Genomic DNA, 24653 nt, shown 5'->3' with positions numbered 1-24653 from the left:
TTTCAAGTTGTTAATTTTAAAATATTTAATTCATACAATGCTGATCCTAGGCTTTAAGTGGCAAAGGTGTAAAACTCTGAAGGTTTAAAAAGTAAAAAAATAAATATGCCAATAAAAGTGGTTTATTTTTCATCAGACTGCTAGGACATATATATATATATATATATATATATATATATATATATATATATATATATATATATATATATATATATATATATATAAGACCTAATTTGCATTTAAACATTGTTGCTATTTTTCAACACAAAATAAGCCAAAACAGGATGTTTATGTAGTAAAAAAATGTAGTGACCTTCATCAACACTATTGACCTTGACAATGCCAGACACTGTGACAATGTCACCAGGAACACAGCTGTCCACTGGAAAAAACACAAACAAACAAACTATTATCATTTCAAGGTAAATAAATGTATACAAGTAATAATTTATTCAACATCAAATACTCTATCTAACAACTCTTTCTAACAAAGATCAGTTTTACGTCAAAAAGTATTTGAAATACCATGGCTCATGTTTTGCCTTGTGTAAATTCTAATTGCACGATAATCCGTACACAGAACATCTACATTTCTCATACTTGCTTCAGTTCATATGCATTTGAATATACAAAGAGACCTGATTTTGACTGCGTATGCCATTCAGAACTCTTCAATTATATTGTTTGACAGATATGTCGTGAAAAGACATTTGTATACTATCAACTCTTGTTGACAGACTAAGAGAGTTGGAGATGGTTATCAATCCCATATTAGAGACATACATTTTATCAAAACAGCTAACACAAATTTCTGTGTCTACAGAAATATTACATATGTCAAATCTCCAAGGAGGTTGATGCTTACCAAGGTCACTGATGAGCTCACAGTCGATGGTACGAGGGATACGACCAGCCTCCTTCTGATCATCTCCCATGATTTCTTGTAGCCTGCAGACATAACATGTGTTTAACTGGGCTGACACTATGAATACCATTTGGTAAAAACTGTTCACAGTTCTCAATCTATATATCACCTCTTGTTTTACCATATTATTGACAACTGCATAGACCTATGTCTAAGCTGGTCCGAGACAGCTGTATGAGAATAGGTTAAATTATTTATTTCTATGGCCATTCTCACGCTATCTTTTATTCATGTAGGGCAGTTGTTAGTGTCTGGTCTAGTATTGGGTCTAAGTTTAGTAAACCACTTCTAATGCTAAACTTGATCAAGAAAAGTGCGTAGGTCAAATGGCCCCGGTATTATGACTTAAATAGGAAACAAACTCAAACAAACATAACAAACCTATAAGTGAAGAATATAACAAAAAACGCAGGTTCAGTAAACTATAAAATCACGGAACTAGCCAGCACTTTTTTTTATAAAGTATCGCAGCCATATGCTGGTACCTGATGGTTTGCCAGTCGATGGTCTCAGTCAGATTGGAACTTCTCAGTGGCTGGAACAGCTTCCCACGACACCTTCCCCCACCACACTGTCAATGAGATTGAATGGCTACCAATCATGATATGAGTCGTGTTCTGAGAAAACTGGGCTAAATGCATGTGGGTAAAGTGTCATCCCAGATTAGCCTGTGAAGTCCACACAGGCTAATCAGGGACGACACTTTCCGCCGTATTGTTATTCTGCAATTAAATTTAATAATTTATTGTTTAGTAAAACAAGAAAGGGAACCATATTGGCCTGTCATTAGGACAAACATACATGGAAATAACCATGGATTTGAATTAATCATGATTGAAATACCAGTGTTAAACTTTAATTATATCTGCATATTCTAGTCTTATTTACAAAATTTATAAACCAAATGAATAACAAGAAGAAAATTCCTGAGCAAAATGCAAAAGTTAAAACTAAGTTTACAAGTTGTATGAGAACAGTCAGCAGGTAACAAGTTTCAAGTCAACTGTATAAACATTAAATATTACATGTGGGTAGAACCCCTCCAGAATGAGAAGCAGCATAGGGAACATCTGTGAACATCTTTCCAATGATATACACGATAAAACATTAATCCCATATATAGATACAATTATATATGATTACAGAGTACTACTATAACATACACTTGTTGGCAGTGTGTACTTCCCATCTGGCAAGTTAATAACCTGCAATAGACATCATCAAATTGATATTTTACTTAACAAAAGTATGTTATTTCAAACATGCCATAAGTGTGATTTAGGTAGAACTGTCCTTGTCCCACCGCGACGTTATAAGACAATTTGTGTTGACATTTGATAAACAATATGCTTGTGTTTAAGTTTTCAATAATCATTGTATGTAATTCAATCTATATTTGGCCAATACCTGTCATCATTAACACTCCATTTCTTGCTAATAACAACTCTCACTAGCACATGATTGTTCATTGTCGACTCAGGAACTACTTACATGTACCCCAGGTACGCTTAAGTATACTTACATGTACCCCGGGTACGGTAAATATACTAAGACGTACCAGGTCGATATTAGACTGTACCCGAGTTGTATTCCCTCCCAAAATCCGATGTCGTAAACAAACTCCTCTTTTTTTTACAACTGCATCAATATGGTATTTTAGTATGAGAAACAATAATATAGAGACCATTTAACAGAAAATTGACATAAATGTGAAAATAATTAATATAAAAAAAATAGCCAACAACAACCGATTTAGCGTTAAAAATGCCGGGTATGTTTAAGTATATTCACCGTAACCGGGATTAAAGGGATCTTTTTACGGTTTGGTAAATTGACAAAATTGAAAAAAGTTGTTTCAGATTCGCAAATTTTGGTTTAGTTATGATATTTGTGAAGAAACAGTATTACTGAACATTTGCCATGGTCTAATATAGCCATTATATGCATCTTTTGACGATTTAAAAACCTAAAAAAAATTAAGCGTTGCAACGCGAAACAATTGAATAATTTGGAGAGTTCTGTTGTTGTCGTTTAAATTTGTGAAACTACGAAGATTGCTTATATAACGTATAAAATATGCGTCTTATGTATGCTTGGCAGGATAGCTCAGTTGGCTAATGCGTTTTTACTTCAGGTTTCCGGGGGTTACTGGTTCGAACCCTGCCGCGGGCTACTTTTTTTCACTTTTTTAAATTTTATATTTGATTTTTTACTGGAGCTTTTAAAATTTCATGTTTACATTTATCAATATAAAGCATTTAATGACAAACTTCAAAACATGCCAAAATCTGTGAAAAGGCCCCTTTAATGTAAGTATACTTTTAAGTACCCGGTGTACATGTAAGTAGTACCCGAGCCGACAATGACCAATCGAGCCTCACTAGCTATATGTTTTTGTTAATGGTTACACCTCATCAGCAATAAAGATCTATTGATTGTGTCACATGGTCATTCAAAATAGATGTCTAACAAAAGTCTGACATTTGGGTATTTGTGTTTAATGTTTTAATGCCTTAATATGTGATGTATATATATTTTTTTGGACATAAATATTTTATTTTAATTATTCTTTTAATTTTTACGGATATAGATTTGTTTAATAATTGTAATGTTCAACACATGCATTTTAGTGCATGGATATTTAATTTTTTTTACACATTTTGTGTAGTATTTTTTAATTTGTGTTTCATATATATAAATATAACAAAATATTATTCTTCATTATATTATAAACCCTTGTAATTTTGAAATTCATAATTAACATAAAGGAAACAATTATGAAACAACTACACTAGTGTGTAACATATTGTAGTCAAAACATAAAAACAGTAATTAAATTTGGCATGTGATACTTATTCGCAACATTCTCTCTAGAAAACTATCTATCCGGTAACAACTGACTACAAAATTATCCAGTAAATGATTGAATAATAAAAATGTTCATATCACATGTAATTTAACTAAACTAATACATTTAATATGAATAACTGGTACACTTGTCATGTGTACATATATATTAAATGTTACATGAAATCATGATCATAATTTTAAGTGAATTCAGCCTTGTTTTAGAAACCTAAGGTTAATATGAGGCACAATTGCGTTACTGTGAAACCATTATTAATCGTCAGGCATTAATTTTCATAAATTTCGTCAGTCGACCGATCGGCGAATTTAAGATCCTAACGAACAATCATGCTCTATGTTTGAACAAAAACAAATACCAAATTGAACAATATTTTAAAACTATACCGTAGACATGAGGCATTAAATTCCAACATAATCCATGCACACATTCACTGCTGTTTCGTAGTCAAGATTAATCCGGTTTTGACACAAAGGGATGTAGATTACACAAGGTACTTAACTGACACGTGACACTTCTTTAAAACGCGTGTGCATTACAGCTGTATCGAATGCGTTGACTTCGTTTATGTAGAATGGTAATGAATTAGCGCTAATTGTTTATAACTTTATTACCCATTAGGTGCATTGTGTTTTTCACGGGTGTTGCATATTAGCCATCACGCAGCGAATGCCGATGAAAGACAACAAACCAAATAAAAAGATGACGATGTGTGATCAACATGTGTATTTATCACAAATTAATAATGAATATTTTAATTGCTGTTTGTTGTTTGATTGTTTGCGTTTAACCACACTTATTACTATTTTATATGTATCAATTTATTTATTTTTAAATTATTGACATTATTGATTTATATACCGGTAGTTTACTTTTTTAGAACAAACACACACATAGAGTTTCTAATTTTAATGTTGATATCAGAAAAAAAGCATTTTATTTGAAAAAAAAACACTTAACAAACTGGAACCTCTTTCGTATAACACAAACAGTTTTAAAACGGTATTGACGTCATTTTAATAAAAATCATACCAACTAGAACACATACCCAATTGGCAATTTGCTTCGTTGTTACAAACACTCGTTAACGGTTATTCGATCCCACTTATCCGCTAATCATAACAATGAACGTGTTAATGGCATACATTAAGAGGGTCCATTACTGTCCCTTGATAACAAAAGACTAGTTAATTGGCATGTGACAAACAGGCCCCATATCCTGCAGTGATTCTCAAGTGTGTTCCCGCATTCGTACCACGATTTTTCGCAACTGCGATTGATCGCGAATATGTATTACACACAAATCAGATATTGACTGACGCATTTTTTAAAATTCAAAATCAGAAATCGGCGAATTTAAGTGCTGACGAAATCGTCATTTTTATAAAAATGGCAAAATTTTGTGCTGTCGAAAATAAATGGTTTCACAGTATTTGCAAATTAAATCCCAAACTGTCTTTAAAACGTTAACAATCAAACATTCACATGTAAATTTGTATACACATTATTAATGGTCTCAAGAAAATTTTGATAAACCCAGCATATTTAAATGTTACGTCCTGTAAATGACACGGGTAAAACATCTATTAAACACCATGGAATTAATGCTGCAAACTAAGACTGAGTCTTACACGTATGAACACAGTTGCTTTGATAATTCTACCAATAAACCTATGGTTACTGTTTAGTGGCTTTTGAACAAAGCCATATGCTTTTTGTGTTTTAACTCCATTCCCTAGTATAATTAAAGTTAATTGGCCAGTAAGAATCTCACACTAGAAAACTTCTTAGATAATTGTATTATTTTGCTTCAATTAAATCACATACTATTTCCTGAATTAAATTAGCAAGCATTAACAATTATATTTCACCTAAAGAATAATAGAGGTAAAACTGGTAAGTAATACCATGTATTCCATTTACATTAATAAAACATAAAGGTTTCCTTGATCACCAATAGTTGTTCTATTCAAACATGTGCAATAGACATACATGTAACACAGACAAAGAAGTGTTACCATGGTTTCTCCACAGCTGTTGCACTCGAATGCCATGACTGTACACAAAGGCTTGATGTTGCTAACTCGAACCACTGTGCCCTTTACCGAAACAAACTTCCCTAAAATCAAGAGAAACATTACCCACTCCGAAAGATAAATACAAATTGGTTATTTTTTAAACTTTTCTTTCTAAACTGGAATGATTAATATGTATGTTAATATGATTGCATACTTATGTACACATTTACATTTAACATTGACTGAAGAGAACTAAACTCTGTCTAACAACTGGGTAAACAATTATTTGTATTACTTCCTCTTCATAAACAAATTAGAAAACAAGATGTGTTTGTGAAACACAATGTCATCCTATATGATGTTTGACCTTGTAGGATGACCTTGACCTTGTGAAGGATGACCTTGACCTTGACCTTGCACCACTCAAAATGTGCAGCTCCATGAGATACAAATGCATGCCAAATATCAAGTTGCTATCTTCAATATTGCAAAAGTATTCATAAAATAAGCGATTTTTGCCACATATATTTGACCTCTGACCTTGACGGATGACCTTGACCTTGACCTTTCACCACTCAAAATGTGCAGTTTCATGAGATGCACATGCATGCCAAATATCAAGTTGCTATCTTCAACATTGCAAAAGTATTTATAAAATAAGCCATTTGGGCCAAATATATTTGACCTCTGACCTTGAAGGATGACCTTGACCTTTCACCACTCAAAAATTGCTATCTTCAATATTGCAAAAGTATTCATAAAATGAGAGATTTTGACCCATATATTTGACCTTGAAGGATGACCTTGACCTTTCACCACTCAAAATGTGCAGCTCCATGAGATACATATGCATGCCAAATATCAAGTTCCTATCTTCAATATTGCAAAAGTTATTGCAAATGTTAAAGTTGGTGCAAACCAACCAACCAACCAACCAACCAACCAACCAACCAACAGACCAACAGACAGGGCAAAAACAATATGTCCCCCACTACTATAGTGGGGGACATGAAAATTAATACAGCAGTATAACTAACATATTAATGCATGCAGTATAACAATACGTATTGGCATACCTCATGTAATGGTATTTTATAAACTTACTTACCGTAGTAATTTGCTTTTAGATTTTTCAAAGGCACAGGATTGCTAAAGTTAACAATTCTGGGGTTTATCAAGGGCACAAAGTAGTCCTCAGGCGTGATTTCCGTCCCATTATCAAGGGCAGCTACTCTAGCTTCCTGAAGTCTCTTGTGGCTTACATGCTGCAACACGGTGATTTATACAACATCAAACATTGAAATTGTATACAATAACAGCAATGTTTTCATTGCAACACTTTTCAATTATTACCTATGTCTATATGTATAAAATGTACATTGTTTTAATAATCAAAATCATTTACACAACACTAACAATAAAATTCTCCAAAACTTATATTCATCTTTTTCTATGCTGGCATCAAAATTAGTTGAAGGAAAGAAGTGTCCTGAAGGAAAGAAGTCATCCCGAACAAAAACAAGTTGGATCAAAAATGCTGGATAAGGTCTAGAACATTTACCTGATGCATGGCCAGTCCCAGGCATGGCAGAATTTTCTGTGGCTTCTCTCGCATCTCTGTCTGTAGATCAGGCAGGCAGTCACAAATAGCTGGAAATTACAATATTTACAAAAAGTCTATTACACAAATTTTTTGTTTGTGGAAAAACACAATCTTAGGCAATCTTTTAAAATGACAAATAGCATGACTGGCTCTATGGTCACTAAGCCAACTGACAATACGTTTCATTTTCATTTGACATCCATTTTCATTTTTCTCATGATTTGGTCTCAACAAATAAAATGTATGTCCAATGCAATTAAAAATTGATTTTGAAATAACAATTGATGACAGAAAACAAACATCAATTGTATGCGTCAAGAACACTATCACAATACTAACTAATACTAACACAATACTAATGCTAACTACGTAAGGCATATTCATTTTGTTGTGGTTAGAGGTTGAAGACAGATAAAGATTTTTCCAAGAGACAGTTTTCTTTATTGCGCAATTTGTTTGAATCGTGAAAAAGGTTAAAGAGCTATTGAGAAGTCTTTTCTGCTGACATCGTTGCTTTCAATACTGGTTGCTAAACATTCCTGGCAACTGGAACGCACAGCCAAGTCACCACTGGGATGTTCAGAATATCGAGGTCAAGTGTCTACAGACTAGACCTAAATTCATAGACAGTCTATCTTCACATATTAACATTGATGTTTTTCCAACCATACAAAGATAAATGATGGAGCAGAATGCAAAATCAGCTTTTCAACACTAAATTTTTTTTCTTTCTACATTTTTTTAACTTAAAAAAAAGACCTCTGTACTTAAAATATTAATTTGATTCCAACAAAATTAATTTTTTTTTGCTGACGTGCTTTACAAAACCGAACTATTCAATACTTAAAATATGCCAATGTGTTGGTATAATCTAAACTAGAAATGGCGCAGCAGAGGCCGACGCTTATCCCCACGCTGCATGTTTGACCCAGGGGGTGCCCCAGGGATGATAATGGGGCCATGCAAAGTTGAGATTGACCGTATTGTCATAAGAGATGTTCAGTATCAATTTGAAGTAAATCGGTGTAGAAATGAAGAAGTTATAGTAAAAGGCATTTTTGGGTGGGCGTGGTCTATGTGGGCGGGGGCACCCCAGGGTTGGTAATGGGGCCAAACATAGTTGAGATTGACCGTATTGTCATAAGAGATGTTCAGTATCAATTTGAAGTAAATCAGTGTAGAAATGATGAAGTTATAGTAAAAGGCATTTTTGGATGGGCGTGGTCTGAGGGCGGGGCGCCCCAGGGTTGGTAATGGGGCCATGCATAGTTGAGATTGACCGTATTGTCATAAGAGATGTTCAGTATCAATTTGAAGTAAATGGGTGTAGAAATGAAGAAGTTAATGTAAAATAACATACAAAAATGAGTGAAAATCTCTGACCTGGCCCCTCCCCAACCCCCATAACTTTTGATCCAGGGGTCAGGTCAAAATTCCAAATAGTGCAGGGTCGCACATATGCTCATAGCTACCATGTGTGTAAGTTTCAAGGTTCTAGTGCTTATAGTGTAGGAGGAGATAGTGGCCAGGACGGACTGACGGACAGACGGTGGAGATAACCACAATATCCCCATGCTTTTCAAAAAGCGTGGTGATAATTAAATATATCTACAGGTTATCATTTATTAATTCATTTACTGGTACCTTTGTCCTCTGCCAACTGTTTGAAATCCACGGTGAAACTTCCTTTCATCTCAATATCATCCTACACAAAGGAATAAAAGCATGTACACATATTTATATGTTGTTGTCAGTAACATTTGCTAATCAATGAATCACATATGATTCATGAGTGTTTTAAAAATTAATACTGCAAGGTAATATACTTTTTTTTACCTTAAAGAATCTACAAAACAATAAGGCAACCATATATAACAGGTAAATGTAACATTTTTTTGGCCTGGGGCGAAGCCCTAAGGCCATAGTAATGATACAAATTTCTGAGACAGTCAGAATTGGCTGGCTGCCAAAACAACCACGAATGAATGAATTCCTAAAAGTCCGATTTACCACTTGGCGGTCATTCATGCGCAATCAAAGAAGAGGGACCTATACAAACAAATAGGACCCTGCAAAGAAGTTCTCCATAACCCGCATTGTAAATACAGAACATCCCTATATAACATGACAATGTCATAAAACATGTAAAAAAATATTATTAAAGCAAAATTGCTAAGCATTGGGTACGACATAGTTTTATTATTGTTTGCATATTCATGCGAGAATAAGTTCCTCACTTGACGGTCTAAGCCGAAAATATACGAGTGTCTACGGAGACAGTAAGAAGATTTTTTTCTGATACATTTTTTTAAGGCATTAGCACTCTAATGATCTTCGTGCAATATCGCCTTCTTTCGTACATATCCGTCAATCCGAACGTTATCCAGGAATGTGCGGAAAACTATAAATATTCTCTAAATAAGCTATGAAATACTAAATGTAGGACCTGCTAAATACAAAGACAACAAATATGGCCGACATTGTACCTGACAGATTGTGTCGTTTAAAGAACAAGAGGGCCAAGATGGCCCTAGTTCGCTCACCTGAGAGGAGTCGGTTCAATCAATCTTTACCAAGTGTCAAACTTGACCTAGATATTGTCCAGACAAATATCCTGGTCAAGTTTCATCATTATTTCATCTGCGAGTCATGATCAATGAACCTATGAAGTTTCATGATCCTAGGCGTAAGCATTCTTGAGTTATCATCCGGAAACCATTTTTCTAAGTTGAGTCACCGTGACCTTGACGGCCATTGTGTGAATACGTTTTTTGGCACTGTGACCTTGAGCATAGCATAAGCGTTCTTGAGTTATCATCCAGAAACCATTTTACTATTTCAGGTCACCGTGACCTTGACCTTTGACCTAGTGACCTGAAAATCAATAGGGGTCATCTTCGAGTCATGATCAATGTACCTATGAAGTTTCATGATCCTAGGCATAAGCGTTCTTGAGTTATCATCTGGAAACCATTTTACTATTTCGGGTCACCGTGACCTTTACCTTTGACCTAGTGACCTGAAAATCAATAGGGGTCATCTACGAGTCATGATCAATGTATCTATAAAGTTTCATGATCCTAGGCATAAGTGTTCTTGATTTATCATCCGGAAACCATTTTACTATTTCGGGTCATCATGATCAATGTACCTATGAAGTTTCATGCTTGGCATAAGCGCTCTTGTGTTATCATCTGGAAACCATCTGGTGGACGGACGGACTGACATGAGCAAAACCATATGCGCCCTCTTCTTCGAAAGGGGGGGGGGCCTAATGAGAAAACTGCCCCCCTCCCAGAAGCCATGTTATTCAACTGACCAAAACCATTTTTTAACTCAACTCTGGTATCAAGGAAACAAATGTTCTGAGCAAATTTCATGAAAATTGGGCCAAAAATGTGACTTCTACTGTGTTAACATGTTTTCACTATATACATATAGAGAAAAATGCCCCGCCCACTGGCGGTCATGTTTTTCCACCAATCCCAACCATTTTCAAACTTTTCGAGATATCAATAAAAACAATGTTTTGACCAACTTTCATGATTGGGCAAAAATTGTGACTTCTAGAGTGTTTACAAGGTTTCTCTATAGCCAAATAGGGAAAACTACCACTATATACATATAGAGAAAAATGCCTCGCCCACTGGCGGCCATGTTTTTTCACCAATCTCAACCATTTTTGAACTCGTCTGAGACATCAATTGAACCAATGTTTTGACCAACTTTCATGATGATTGGGCAAAAATTGTGACTTCGAGAGTGTTTACAAGGTTTCTCTATAGCCAAATAAGGAAAACTGCCCCGCACACTGGCGGCCATGTTTTCAACGTATCGGAACCACTTTTTAACTCAACCAAGATATCATTAAGACAAACATTTTGACAAAGTTACATGAAGATTGGGCATGAAATGTGACTTCTACAGTGTTTACAAGGTTTTTCTTTTTTTTTGACCTAGTGACCTAGTTTTTGACCCAGCACAACCCAGTTTCGACATTTCATTGGGACAAAGCTTCTGACCAAGTTTCATGAAGATGGGACAAGAAATGTGGCCTCTAGAGTGTTTACGAGCAAATGTAAACGGACGGACAGACGGACATGCGACGGACAAAGACCGGTCACAAAAGCTCACTTGAGCAATAAGGTGTGCTAAAAAGCAATTTGCTATATTGAAATAGAAAGATTAATAAAAGTGTTATTATTGTTCATATTAATGTGACTGGAGTTAATGATAAACAACAACTAATGCATGGCAGTGTTGATATTTATGAAGAAAAAGATTCCTGGAAATACGAATGTCAAGCGCTTGAAAATTTTGACCACTGTTACTGTCAAGAATAACATTTAGAACCTGTGTCACTTACGAAATTTAATATTGTTGGTGAGCAGTAAAAGGGGATAAAGTGGATTTATGCTTGTGTGATGACTGTAGCCATGTTAACGTGTTATCGCACGGCAAAACCCATCACGTAAAGAAGAGTCTTCCAATTTTTCAAGAAAGGAATGCCTTGTCTTGCTATCAACACAAAGCTCGGAACGGGAAGGTACATGGATTATGCAATATTTTTTTTCCAAGTATAACCGTTTCATTATTCATAATTGGAGTAAAGTAGATTTTGTAGGAAAAGTGCACCCTGTCAGTGATTTTAACCACATAATCATGCTCATATTTGCTTTCATTTTGAAAAAGAAAATATGCCATGTAAGGAAAAAGTTGTGTTGTAAATGCATGGAAATCAAGGACAGCTTATTTGAATTTTATGACCAAGTAATGATGTTTTCGTCAAACAAACAACAAAAAAGTATTTTATGTCCCAAATACTAAAATTACTATTCTGAAAATGATATGCCAATGACTGCTACTTGTGTGATCACCTAAATTATGTATTATGTTTATCAAAATTAAAATGCTGCATATTTATTATCTTTTCAGCAATGATCAACAACATTGGTGGTCCAGGAACGGTTAATTACTTTCTGTCAACACTGTATGTTCCAATGACAAGGGCTGTTTGTAAAACATGCATGCCCCCCATATGGGCTGTCATTTGTAGTGGCAGCCATTGTGTGAATACGTTTTTTGGCACTGTGACCTTGACCTAGTGATCTGAAAATCAATAGGGGTCATCTGCGAGTCATGATCAATGTACCTATGAAGTTTCATGATCCTAGGCGTAAGCTTTCTTGTGTTATCATCCAGAAATCATTTTACTGTGTCAAGTCACCGTGACCTTTACCTTTGACCTAGTGACCTGAAAAACAATAGGGGTCATCCGCGAGTCATGATCAATGCACCTATGAAGTTTCATGATCCTAGGCGTAAGCGTTCTTGAGTTATCATCCGAAAACCAATTTTTCTAAGTTGAGTCTTCGTAACCTTTGACCTAGTGACCTGAAAAACAATAGGGGTCATCTGCGAGTCATGATCAATATACCTATGAAGTTTCATGATCCTAGGCATAAGCGTTCTTGAGTTATCATCCAGAAACCATTTTACTACTTTGGGTCACCGTGACCTTGACCTTTGACCTAGTGACCTGAAAATCAATAGGGGTCATCTGCGAGTCATGATCAATGTACCTATGAAGTTTCATGATCCTAGGCATAAGTGTTCTTGAGTTATCATCTGGAAACCATTTTACTATTTATTTTGGACTGTGACCTTTGACCTAGTGACCTGAAAATCAATAGGGGTCATCTGCGAGTCATGATCAATGTACCTATGAAGTGTCATGATCCTAGGCATAAGCGTTCTTGAGTTATCATCCGGAAACCATTTTACTATTTCGAGTCACCATGACCTTGACCTTTGACCAAGTGACCTCAAAATCAATAGGGGTCATCTTCTAGTCATGATCAATGTACCTATGAAGTTTCATGATCCTAGGCCTAAGCGTTCTTGAGTTATCATCCAGAAACCATTTTACTATTTCGGGTCACCGTGACCTTGACCTTTCTGAAAATCAATAGGGGTCATCTGCGAGTCATGATCAATGTACCTATGAAGTTTCATGATCCTAGGCATAAATGTTCTTGAGTTATCATCTGGAAACCATTTTACTATTTATTTTGGACTGTGACCTTTGACCTAGTGACCTGAAAATCAATAGGGGTCATCTGCGAGTCATGATCAATGTACCTATGAAGTTTCATGATCCTAGGCATAAGCGTTCTTGAGTAATCATCAGGAAACCATTTTACTATTTCGAGTCACCATGACCTTGACCTTTGACCAAGTGACCTCAAAATCAATAGGGGTCATCTTCGAGTCATGATCAATGTACCTATGAAGTTTCATGATCCTAGGCCTAAGCGTTCTTGAGTTATCATCCAGAAACCATCTGGTGGACGGACATACGGACGGATGATCCGACATGTGCAAAACAATATGGAGCATACAAATGGAAATACATGCGGGAAGGACCATTCATCAAGTTTCAACTATCTTCTTTATAGCAGACAGGCTTATAAGATGGAAACGAAGTAGGTATTTCACTGATTAATGTGATTGTTAATGTAGAACCAATGTTTTAAGTAATAAATAAAATGTAACGTTAATAGTCAGTTTCATTTCCAGTAGGGATAATACATGTATTTGGTATTAACATTTGGATGAAGAATGTATATATGTGGTGTTTACACTCACTTATTAATCCAGTTTAAAAGGGTGTATCATATTAAATACTAGTAATGACATGCTCGTGAATGTTTGAATAAACAAGACTATTGCCAAGCAATATAGTCCCCTACCGGCTCCACCATTGTCAGAAAGTCCACCATTGTCAGATTTTTTTTTATTTGTTGCCATAGCAACCAGAATTTTTGACGTAGGAACAAAATGAAATGACGTGCATAATGTCCATATTGCCATCTTTCATGTTTCAAGATTCATGAAAAAATAATAAGAACTTTTAAAGTTATCGCAGGATCCAGAAAACCACCATTTTCAGCAGTATTTCTAGTCTATTTGTTGCCATAGCAACCATAATTTTTGACGTAGGAACAAAATGAAATGATGTTCATAATGCCCATATTGCCATCTATCCATGTTTTAAGTTTCATGAAAAAATATAAAGAACTTTTAAAGTTATCGCAGGATCCAGAAAAGTGTGACTGACTGACAGACAGACAGAGCGCAAACCATAAGTCCCCTACGGTGAAACTGGTAGGGGACAATAAAAACGATGACGCATATCATAATGGATTATGTCACACTTCTCATGAAACACTAATGTCAGTTCTTACTCCTATACAAGTGCTTGTGTATTTGACATCTGTATATGATTGTTTTGTTAAATAACATGAAGAAAATGTTGTCAATTTATAGAAACAACATTGATAAGGCTTATTGAATCCAAATAAATAAGAAAAGACCAAATATTTTTATTTTAATAAATAACAAGAGTGCCAAACTGTCACAAGATACGCCCGTTTTAAGGCTTTTGAAAACTTGATAACTTTACCATGACCCATATTTAAACTTGACCTACATATCATCTAGACACAACTTCTGACCAAAGTTGGTGAAGATCTGATGAAAACTACTTCAATTAGAGAGCGGACACCATGCTAAATGCTTGAAATGCACTAAGTGACCTTGTGACCTAGTTTTTAACCTGGCATGACCCATATTTGAACTTGACCTACATGTAGATATTGACTAGACACAACTTCTGACCAAATTTGGTGAAGATCGGATGAAAACTACATGTACTTCAATTAGAGAGCGGACACCATGCTAAATGCTTGAAATGGTTTCAGTGACCCTGTGACCTAGTGTTTTACCCTGCATGACCCATATTCGAACTTGACCTAAATATTGTCTAGATACAACTTCTGACCAAGTTTGGCGATTATCGGATAAAAACTACTTCTATTAGAGAGCGGACACCATGCTAAATGCTTGAAATGCACTAAGTAACCCTGTGACCTAGTTTTTGACCCGGCATGACTCATATTCGAACTTGACCTAGATATTGTCCAGATACAACTTCTGACCAAGTTTGGTGAAGATTGGATGAAAACTACTTCAATTAGAGAGCGGAAACCATGCTAAATGCTTGAAATGCACTAAGTGACCCTGTGACCTAGTTTTTTACCCGGCATGACCCATATTGGAACTTGACCTAGATATTGTCTAGATACATTTTCTGACCAAGTTTGGTGAAGATCTGATAAAAACTATTTGAATTAGAGAGCGGAAACTGCTGTGGACGCCGCACGCCTGCCCGCCGCCAAGGTGAAACTATAATACCTCCCGTTATTTTTATAACGAGCGTATGAAAATGGTTAAAATTATTCATACACAATTTGCAATTATGCATAATTTTCTTTGACTGAAACTTATTGAAGTTCTTTTGAACCTGCCTGAATATAACTACATGTACTAGTCAAATATCAACTTCAAAGGAACAATGGTGTTATCTTTTCAGTGATAAATTGTATGCTGATTACCTGTGCAGGAGGAAAATGAAACCAGACAGATTATGCACTCAAATTCAACCCAGAAAAAAGCTAGGAACTTGCAGTCACTGAGTGTTCTTGTTTACAGTCATGTGTTCAATGCTGCAACAACATAAATATTATAGCTGGCTCTGGAATCGACCTTATGCATCTTAAAATGATCTTTGAACGCGATGGTCTCAAGAACATTTTCATAATGAATAACTCTGACGGTCTGCCCAGGGTCATCAATGCCAAGGGTCTTTTGGAGACACTTATTCCAACCTGTCAAAGTTCTTCAAAGAACTACCATGACAATCATGTATTTGTTTTGTTTGTCATAATAAGTTTAATGTTTAATATCACTAGTATCTCTAGTCATTGATAAATTGATGAATCTATTTTCCTTAAAACGTGTTTGATTGAATGATTAAATGTGCCTTGTAACTTAGTTATTACCGTAATAACTCTATGTTTTCGGACACTCTAAGTTTTCGGACACCCCCTTTTTAAGCAAAAATGATTATTTTTCGTGACTCTTAATTTTCAGACACATGAGTTTTCGTCCATAATTAATGTCTCTAAGTTTTCGGACAGTATTTTTTACAGCGCTATTTTACCAAATTTCGGTCCTGTTTTCGATATCTAATGACACTTTGATCATGGGGTTTTACAACCAGATTAACATCATAAAACATGGCAGGTGCATGCCTGAGGGCAACGGACCATAACATATGCGTTATTGGGTAAATAACCTTGTAAACCGGTATTAAACAATTGTTTCGCCCCATAGCATAAGCGTTATGACAATTACCAAGGGTGGTTCCAATTAACAGTTACATTATCTACCGCAATGGTACTACCCCATCTCAGTAATATAACTGTGACAAATACTAAACGTTTCGAAGTGTTATGCACCCTATTGCAAGTTTTACGAACAATGAAAGGTGTTAGACAACAACTATCGGAAATGAACAAACAAAGAATTCATAGTTTGCTTTTGTATTGCGTTAATTACAGGTTCATACTAGCGTGTATCGGTACATCACATGCTCATCTTTGAACTCGTTGGTCAAAGTACAAACTTGTAGTAACTTTCGGTCACATAAATGAAGCATTTAAAATAATTTAAAATGCAGTGCAAACATATTTAACTGTAATTTATACTTTGCCGCATGGTATTTTACAAGCGCTTGCTATTACCGGTAGTCGTTGATACAATTGACGCTATTTTCGAACACTTCAATTTTCGACTCTAAGTTTTCGACACCTGGATTTTGAGAATATTTTTCGTACCTAAGTTTTCGAACACAAAATAAAAAATTATTTTTATGTGTCCGAAAACATAGAGTAATTACGGTAATGTTCTTATTTCCCTGCAACATTTTCAAGTCTTATTTATAGAAGAACGCATTTCACGTGCAATTTCAAACTAGGTTAGCAAATCCTACTGCACTGAGTAGGTTCCATCTCACACATGATATATGAGATGTATGTATGTTTATGATTTTATTATAGGCTTTTCCTCTTTTTTTAATCTATTTATAATAATTATGGAACATTTAGCTCATCTTAATGCTCACATATAAAAATCTCAAATTCAGTATGGCATTTTTTGCAAAGGGGGTAACCTTGATTGTAAAGCGGGAACTTTTCGTTTTCACTAGTGACCCCCATTTTTAGCTCGACTATTTTATATGAAATATATATAGTGGAGCTATCCTACTCACCCTGGCGTCGGTGTGAGCGTGCAAATGTTAAAGTATGCGTACCACCCCAAATATTTCCTATGTGCATTGACATATTGCTTAAATATTTTGCATACTTCTTAACCAACATGACCCCAACCTATAAACAAGAGCAGACAACTGTATGAAGCATTTTGTAAGAATTAAGGTCATTTGTTCACTTAGAATATGCATATTATTAATGTTAAAGTTTGCGTACCACCCCAAATATTTCCTTTGTCCCTTGACATATTGCTTAAATATTTTGCATACTTCTTGACCAACATGTCCCCAACCTTAAAACAAGAGCAGACAACTGTATCAAGCATTTTGTAAGAATTATGGCCCTTTGTTCACTTAGAATATGCATATTATTAATGTTAAAGTTTGCGTACCACCCCAAATATTTCCTATGTCTCTTGACATATTGCTTTAATATTTTTCATACTTCTTTACCAACATGACCCCAACCTTTAAACAAGAGCAGACAACTGTATCATGCATTTTGTAAGAATTATGGCCCTTTTTTCACTTAGAATATGCATATTATTGATAAATCTATGTTATACTAAAGTTTGCGTACTACCTCAAATATTTTCAATTTCCCTTGACCTATTGTTTTCATATTTTGCAAACTTCTTTAATACCAACATGACCCCAATCTATAAACATGAGCAGACAACTGTTTCAAGCATTTTGTAAGAATTATGGCCCTTTTTCCATTTACAATATGCATATTATTGATAAATCCAGGGCTTGAATTTAACTATTTTTTTCTACCTGTAAAACATTGGGAGCAGCTTAAATACCAACTCACAAAATCAAAAACATTCTCGCAAATTTTACACATTTTCAATGTTTTCATAGAAGGATTTAATTTCCGCTAATTTTTCTAACTTAACGGTAAACTTTGCTGTATCTTTCGTAGTGTTATTTCCATCTGTTGGCAAAGAGAAACTAGTTATTTTTCGCTTCGACGCCATGTCTGTTCAAGTTCAATGAACACGTGTGAATAGTTGACTATAGTATACCAGTCTACACTATAAGTATACCAGTCTACAAACAAAGTGCGCGCATCCGCATACGGGTATTCGGATGTTCTATAAATTGACGTACGGTTTAGCCAACACGACGTCGAGCGCATTTAGCAATATTTTTTCACTATTTCTTTACTCGCAAAAAAATTCTAGTTGCTTAAAACTTAACTGGCAATCGGTATTTTTCACTTGCATTTTGTGAGTGTGCGAGTGTTAATTTCGAGCCCTGAAATCTATGTTAAAGTTTGCGTACCACCTCAAATATTTTCAATATCCCTTGACATATTGCTTTCATATTTTGCAAACTTTTTTACCAACATGACCCCAATCTATAAACAAGAGCAGACAACTGTATCAAGCATTTTGTCATAATTATGGCCCTTTTTTGTCTTAGTAACTGAATATTTTCTTAAATTCTGTGTTTAGATCCACTTGACTTCTAAAGTATTAAAGCTATTGCTTTCAAACTTCAAATATTTTCTTACTACCATGAGGGTACTGTACCTGGCAAGTTGAATTTTAACTTGACCTTTGAATGACCTTGACTCTCAAGGTCACAAGAATACATTTTAGTTAAATTGCCACAACTTCTTTATGTATGATAAGATTTTATTCATAATTTGACAATACAACTCTTACCTGAATACCACAATGGACTCCACCCAAACAAAACAATACACCCCAACCCAGAATCTCTGCACCCCCCCCCCAATTTTTTTCCCCCTTTTTTATTTAATAATAAATGACCACACCCCACATTATACCCCTGCTCATTCATTTTAATGAATGCCGTTAGAGTCTCGGTATAGCTACAGTACATAAGAAAACTGGCGCTCTGCCGGAATGCCACCGGCATTGACCGGGGCCCCGCCGGGGCATTACCGGCGACAACTGGGGTGAAACTGGGGCGTTGCCGTAGCTCTGCCGGAGTCTGATGCCGGTATAGACACGGTGAGTGCTGGCGGTGTTACGGTATATTGGGGCTCTGCCGGCTTTCACCGGGGCACTACCGGCGACAACCGGGGCTATGCAGGGACGCTGCCGGCTTTCACCAGGGCATTACCGGCGACAACTGGGGCTTGACCGGGTTAAACCGTAGCCAGTCCTGGTTGACCGGGACTCTGCAGGGCTGTTGACCGGCTTCAACCGGGCGGTACCGGGAAATAGTGTGACTGCGTTTAAAAATGTATACGAATCATCCCGGTCGTTGCCGGTCGACCGGCGTTAGCAAACCAGGATGGACCGAGGCTCTACCGGCAAAAGTGAGACTTGGGCTTAAGTGGATTTTCTTTTGTATACACATAACAAAGGAAGTATGAGTGTTTTCCTGATCTGTTAATTATGTAATAGAAAACTATTTAAGGCTATTGAAAGGTATTTATTTGACGCCAACAATAACAGTTTTTTCGCGGCCATGTTGTTGTATATCTTCACCGTCTATGTAGACCAACCTCTACCAGATCTGTAGAGTTGAACAAAAGGTTATTGTTCCCACAACCAGTATCGTGTTGTCCTCCACCGTCTATGTACACTGTAGTATATACACAACAATTGTCTTTCCTTGCAGTCTCTGAGCTTCTGCACTTAACCGCTAGGGTCAATCCGTATAAATTCGACAAAGGGAGAAATTCGGACAAAACATCCTAAATGCATTTTATGTCACACTAAACCTAGCCCCAGGCCTTCAGCGCCTACAGCGCTTTGATTAATAATACCATTCCATTCAGGTAAGGGATAACACAATTTGTAGTTGTAAATATTGTGTGTTTTTTCAAAACAACTTACCATATTGTATGTCTTTATCCAGCTGAGAAAATACTTCTCAAATACTTGAACTGTTTTAACAGTCCCTGAATTCTCACTGTAAACTGAAATGTATACACAACTTATAGCAAAAAACAATACAAATTGTTATATCCATAAGTTTCCTTGTGTTTTTAAAGAGAAAGTGCGAATCAAATAACTATGCCTGAATTCCAAGAACTATTTACACAGGATGGGAGCGAATATACGAATATTCGAAAATCAGACTAATATTTGAATCCAAAATTCATATTCAAAATATAATTTTTTAAGCAAACTTCCAAAAAATGTGTAAGTACAAACTTGCATTTTTTGTCCAGTGCAGACAACTTTTGTGTAGCAGTAATTGTTTGGATAACAACTGCCATTAATTAATGAGACAATAATTGGCATACAGGTGGGAATCAGCAGAGGGGTAGTGTGTTGATTGGTTTTCATCAGGACGTTTGAAAAATGGTTAATACACCGTGTTAAACCAACTGACTTTCTTAGATAATTGACATGTTATTCACAGTTCAGTGTCTTGCAATAGAGGCAACCCAACTTACGCTATAACTTAAAATGACCAGTAATTTTAATAACTATATCCATATACATAATTAATGATTAATTACTATATCCATGTATTAAATCCATGATTATCTAATCAGAATTAAGTTAATCAAATACCAAGCAATTAATTTTGTTTGTAATAAGTTTCAATTTATTTCGACTCGAATACGTTTATTTCAAAATCACCATAATATGTTCTAGATACAAATGTACATCTACAATTTAGTGTTAAAGCATGTGAAATCGCTTCACAATGCCACCCTCTACTGTTCTTCACTTTCTTACACGTTTAAGTGGTTAGGCGAAATACAGTCCACTCTCGTTATCTCGAAGTCGGCGGGAACAAGTAAAAATATCGAGATAACGAGAGTTCGAGATATCCGAATAGGCGTTTTCAAAGAAATATGAGACGAAAATTTACCTTGTTTTTAACATCTAAATACCAGCTAAGAGGTCTAACTTAAGCCGTCACCGTGTGGAATAATACTCTCTACCTGATATATACGCGTTTTTACGAGGCTATTAATTTTGCTATTTAAATGCTTAAAATGACGTTTAAAGTATAATATAATTGCATGCGGTTATAATATTTCTAAACTGTCGAGAAAACATCCGGTAATGTTGCTATTTAAAGTTATGATGCAATTGACATCCAATCAAGACGAGGGTTTTCCATCTGATCATGCGTAAATCACGTTCCGGAATACTGAACTGTACATGTACATTTTGTAGTTTGAAATGCAAAGTTCAATCGATTATTAGTAAAAATATTACTCAATGCATTTTGGAATATTGTTTGTAAAAACAATTAGTATTTCGGCCTTTCGGCAGGCTGTGTATTAATTGCAGTTAATTGATGTTAAAGTGACAGTTAAAGTGACAGACCTTACTCAAGTGTTAATGGCTAACGACATTACACACGTGTGATTATTGATGCAATTAACGGATCAATTTCCTACCGCACAGTATCGGGAGCAGCCGGGCGAAGCGGAACGGTGAAGTATCAAAGGAAAAATTTCTCACCTTTTGCTGACACTGGAACAGTTATTCGCACTTCGAGATAAACCACAGTAAATACACGTAAAATTGGGACTCGGGACAAAGTTTTATATCGAGATATCGAATTATTCGACATAACGAAAATCGACATATGCGATGTTTATTTATATAGATAAAGAAGGAAAAAAGTTGGGACATTGAGCTTACTTCGACATATCGAGAATATCGAGATATCCGATGTCGAGATAACGACAGTGCCTTCCCCAGGATTTTTTTCAGGCGCCCCGGGGCCGATCGGGGGTGGGTTCTGGAGGGGTGTCCCCTCCCGACGTTGATTTTTTGTCATTTAACGTGTCAATTCACGTTCTTTGGTGCGTTATAACTCAAAGAAAAACAGCGTCAAAAGACGTCATTTTGTGCGCTATGACTCTTCAAAAAAATCCCCCAGTCATTTAAAAAAATATATTTTTTATATTGTTTAATTGTTTTAAAACTTTTCCGCACAGATAGTAAAATCCCGACTCGAACGATTGCTCAATATATCCGTTTCAACCCGACTCTATTACTGTATACTTACTATTTTTCAAGTTTCTATTTATTACCCGATAATCCCGTTTATTCCGTTTTTATCAATCTCTTTCTGGTAAATATTAACGATAAAAGCTTTCAGTTATTTCTTTAACACAAACCTTGCCATTTTTTAAGTGACTATTTATAGATTTGATGAAATATTGCCTCTGAATATGCGTCAATCCCCTGACCTGTTGTGTGCTTGTTAAAACGCTCAATACACGCCATTTGTATGCAATAGACGCGACGTTGTACATGCTGCATAATTTTCGCGCTCTTTTTAATTGAGAAAAAGATTCGACACAAAATAAATTTGCACTGCTAATTTGAAGCAAAAATATTTAACGTTGCGGTAACATTTACATTCGGAAGTGTGTTTCGGATTAAAAACGCGTTAACATCTACTTACGGGAATGGGTTTCGGATTACAAATTTAATTATTCCCATTTGAGATTTCAACAAATATTAACCGTTGCGTTATAAATTCAACGATAATTTGTTTAAACACTTTACGAGTCGAATAAATGTTTTGACGGAATTATGCATGAAATTCACGTTGTCCACGAGGATCACGGCCGGTTGCCATCATCAGTCTTCTAACTATCGATTATCGGACGAAACATTTACAAGTGTGGGTAATTAATTCAAGGAAAATTTGTTAAAGCGCATAACGTGTCGAATAAATGTCAGAAAAACGAGGTGAATCAGTTCTATAAAGATATGTTGAAATATACATGTACTGGAATTAAATAAATTGTTATCACATAATTGTGACCGGGAGTCATTTGCACAACTTACTCGCTATAATAATTTATTGTTACCACTTGCAATTAATTTCTCGTATTAATTATGAGTCATAGGTAACACTTGTTTACAGTAAAAAGGTGTGATGATGATGCCCGAAACCGTCTTTAATGTTCTGTACTATGTGGCTAGAATAATCGATACGCGCGTCATGCTATTCTCTTATCAGTGGATTATCCATTACCCCATGTGGTGTTTATGGCGATTACTTGTGAAAGTAGGTACCGAGTGCTCCTTGAAAACAGGGAATATTGATACACTGATAGGGAAACCTTGATTTTTTTGGACAATCTCCACTTTCTTCTACTGAAGAATACACTGATCGGAAAATTTCAAGCGCCCCGGGGACTCTGATTTCGAAATTCAAGCGCCCCGGCAAGGGGCGCTTAAATGGCCTGGGGAAGACCCTGAACGAGAGTGGACTGTACATGAAAATTACGGTAATATGTATACCAGATACATGTATATCTTATAACTTTTCATAATTTAAAGAATTAAGTGAAAATGAAGCACATAATAATCAATTCATATGTATTTCATTTTGTCGGACGACACAACAAGCTGGCTATGACAATACCTCGGGTTTTCTCCGAAAACGCCGAGCTAAAAATGAAGATTATTTGATTTAACAAGCTTCAAATGCGCGTCATTATTTGTTTGTGTGTCACAATATATTCTATGTGAATTTCGGACAACGATATCCGAACATTTAGGAGTGAGATTAGCTTCTTCAAAAGCACAAGGCAAATGTCATGAATGGCTATAGAATTGTTTTTTATTATTACGAAAAAAAAAGCCATTGGACCTCTACATGTGACTTTGAACTTTCAGGTAGCTACAGGTTATACACACCACACATCATCTAATGATGGTTTACATATGCACAAAGTATTATAAAATAAGATAAATTAATGGATAATACATGAATTATTAAACTATTTAATAGCAAATATTACCATTTAGTGTGACCTTGACCTTTGAGGTATAAAGACAGGTGTTACTTGTGATACATCATCTTATGATGGTTTTCATTTATAACAAGTTAAGTCAGCGCTTCCGTTAGTGGACGTCTGGGCGTAAATTACGCCCGAAAACAGCAGCCGTTCGTCCATTATGCAAACGGTGGAAGTCCTTTGGACGTCCGATAACCCGCATGTACACTATTTTCTAACACACAACACGTACAAATGTCAACAGTAAATCGGGTTATTCAGACCGTTAACTCCGCCTAAGAGCTACTGTTATCAATTAATTTCTCAGCGAGTGGCCAATATTGAATTTTCCAGCTGTCAATCAAATTCTTCT

At 35.7% G+C, this 24653-nt stretch overlaps 1 protein-coding gene across 3 annotated transcripts in view; it reads right to left on the bottom strand.

The window, feature by feature from the left end:
- LOC127841481 (DNA helicase MCM8-like) overlaps positions 1-24653 on the bottom strand; it is a 72484-nt gene that overhangs the window by 35413 nt on the left and 12418 nt on the right. For 2 of the 3 annotated variants that reach the window (XM_052370307.1, XM_052370318.1), the window contains exons 4-12: positions 20406-20488; positions 9057-9117; positions 7371-7459; positions 6918-7074; positions 5810-5910; positions 1951-1995; positions 1411-1496; positions 866-948; positions 314-382 (exon numbers count right to left, since the gene is read on the bottom strand). In XM_052370307.1, coding sequence (XP_052226267.1) covers positions 314-382; positions 866-948; positions 1411-1496; positions 1951-1995; positions 5810-5910; positions 6918-7074; positions 7371-7459; positions 9057-9117; positions 20406-20488 — 774 coding nt within the window. Of the gene's footprint in view, positions 1-313; positions 383-865; positions 949-1410; positions 1497-1950; positions 1996-2088; positions 2131-5809; positions 5911-6917; positions 7075-7370; positions 7460-9056; positions 9118-20405; positions 20489-24653 lie in introns of all 3 variants that reach the window. The other variant, XM_052370328.1, reaches the window with a different exon arrangement.

This window comes from Dreissena polymorpha, chromosome 1 (assembly GCF_020536995.1).
Source record: "Dreissena polymorpha isolate Duluth1 chromosome 1, UMN_Dpol_1.0, whole genome shotgun sequence".
In the NCBI taxonomy this organism is placed as follows: domain Eukaryota; kingdom Metazoa; phylum Mollusca; class Bivalvia; order Myida; family Dreissenidae; genus Dreissena; species Dreissena polymorpha.
The sequence above is the reverse complement of the archived record's forward strand: the minus strand, read 5'-3'. Positions and strand labels throughout refer to the sequence as shown.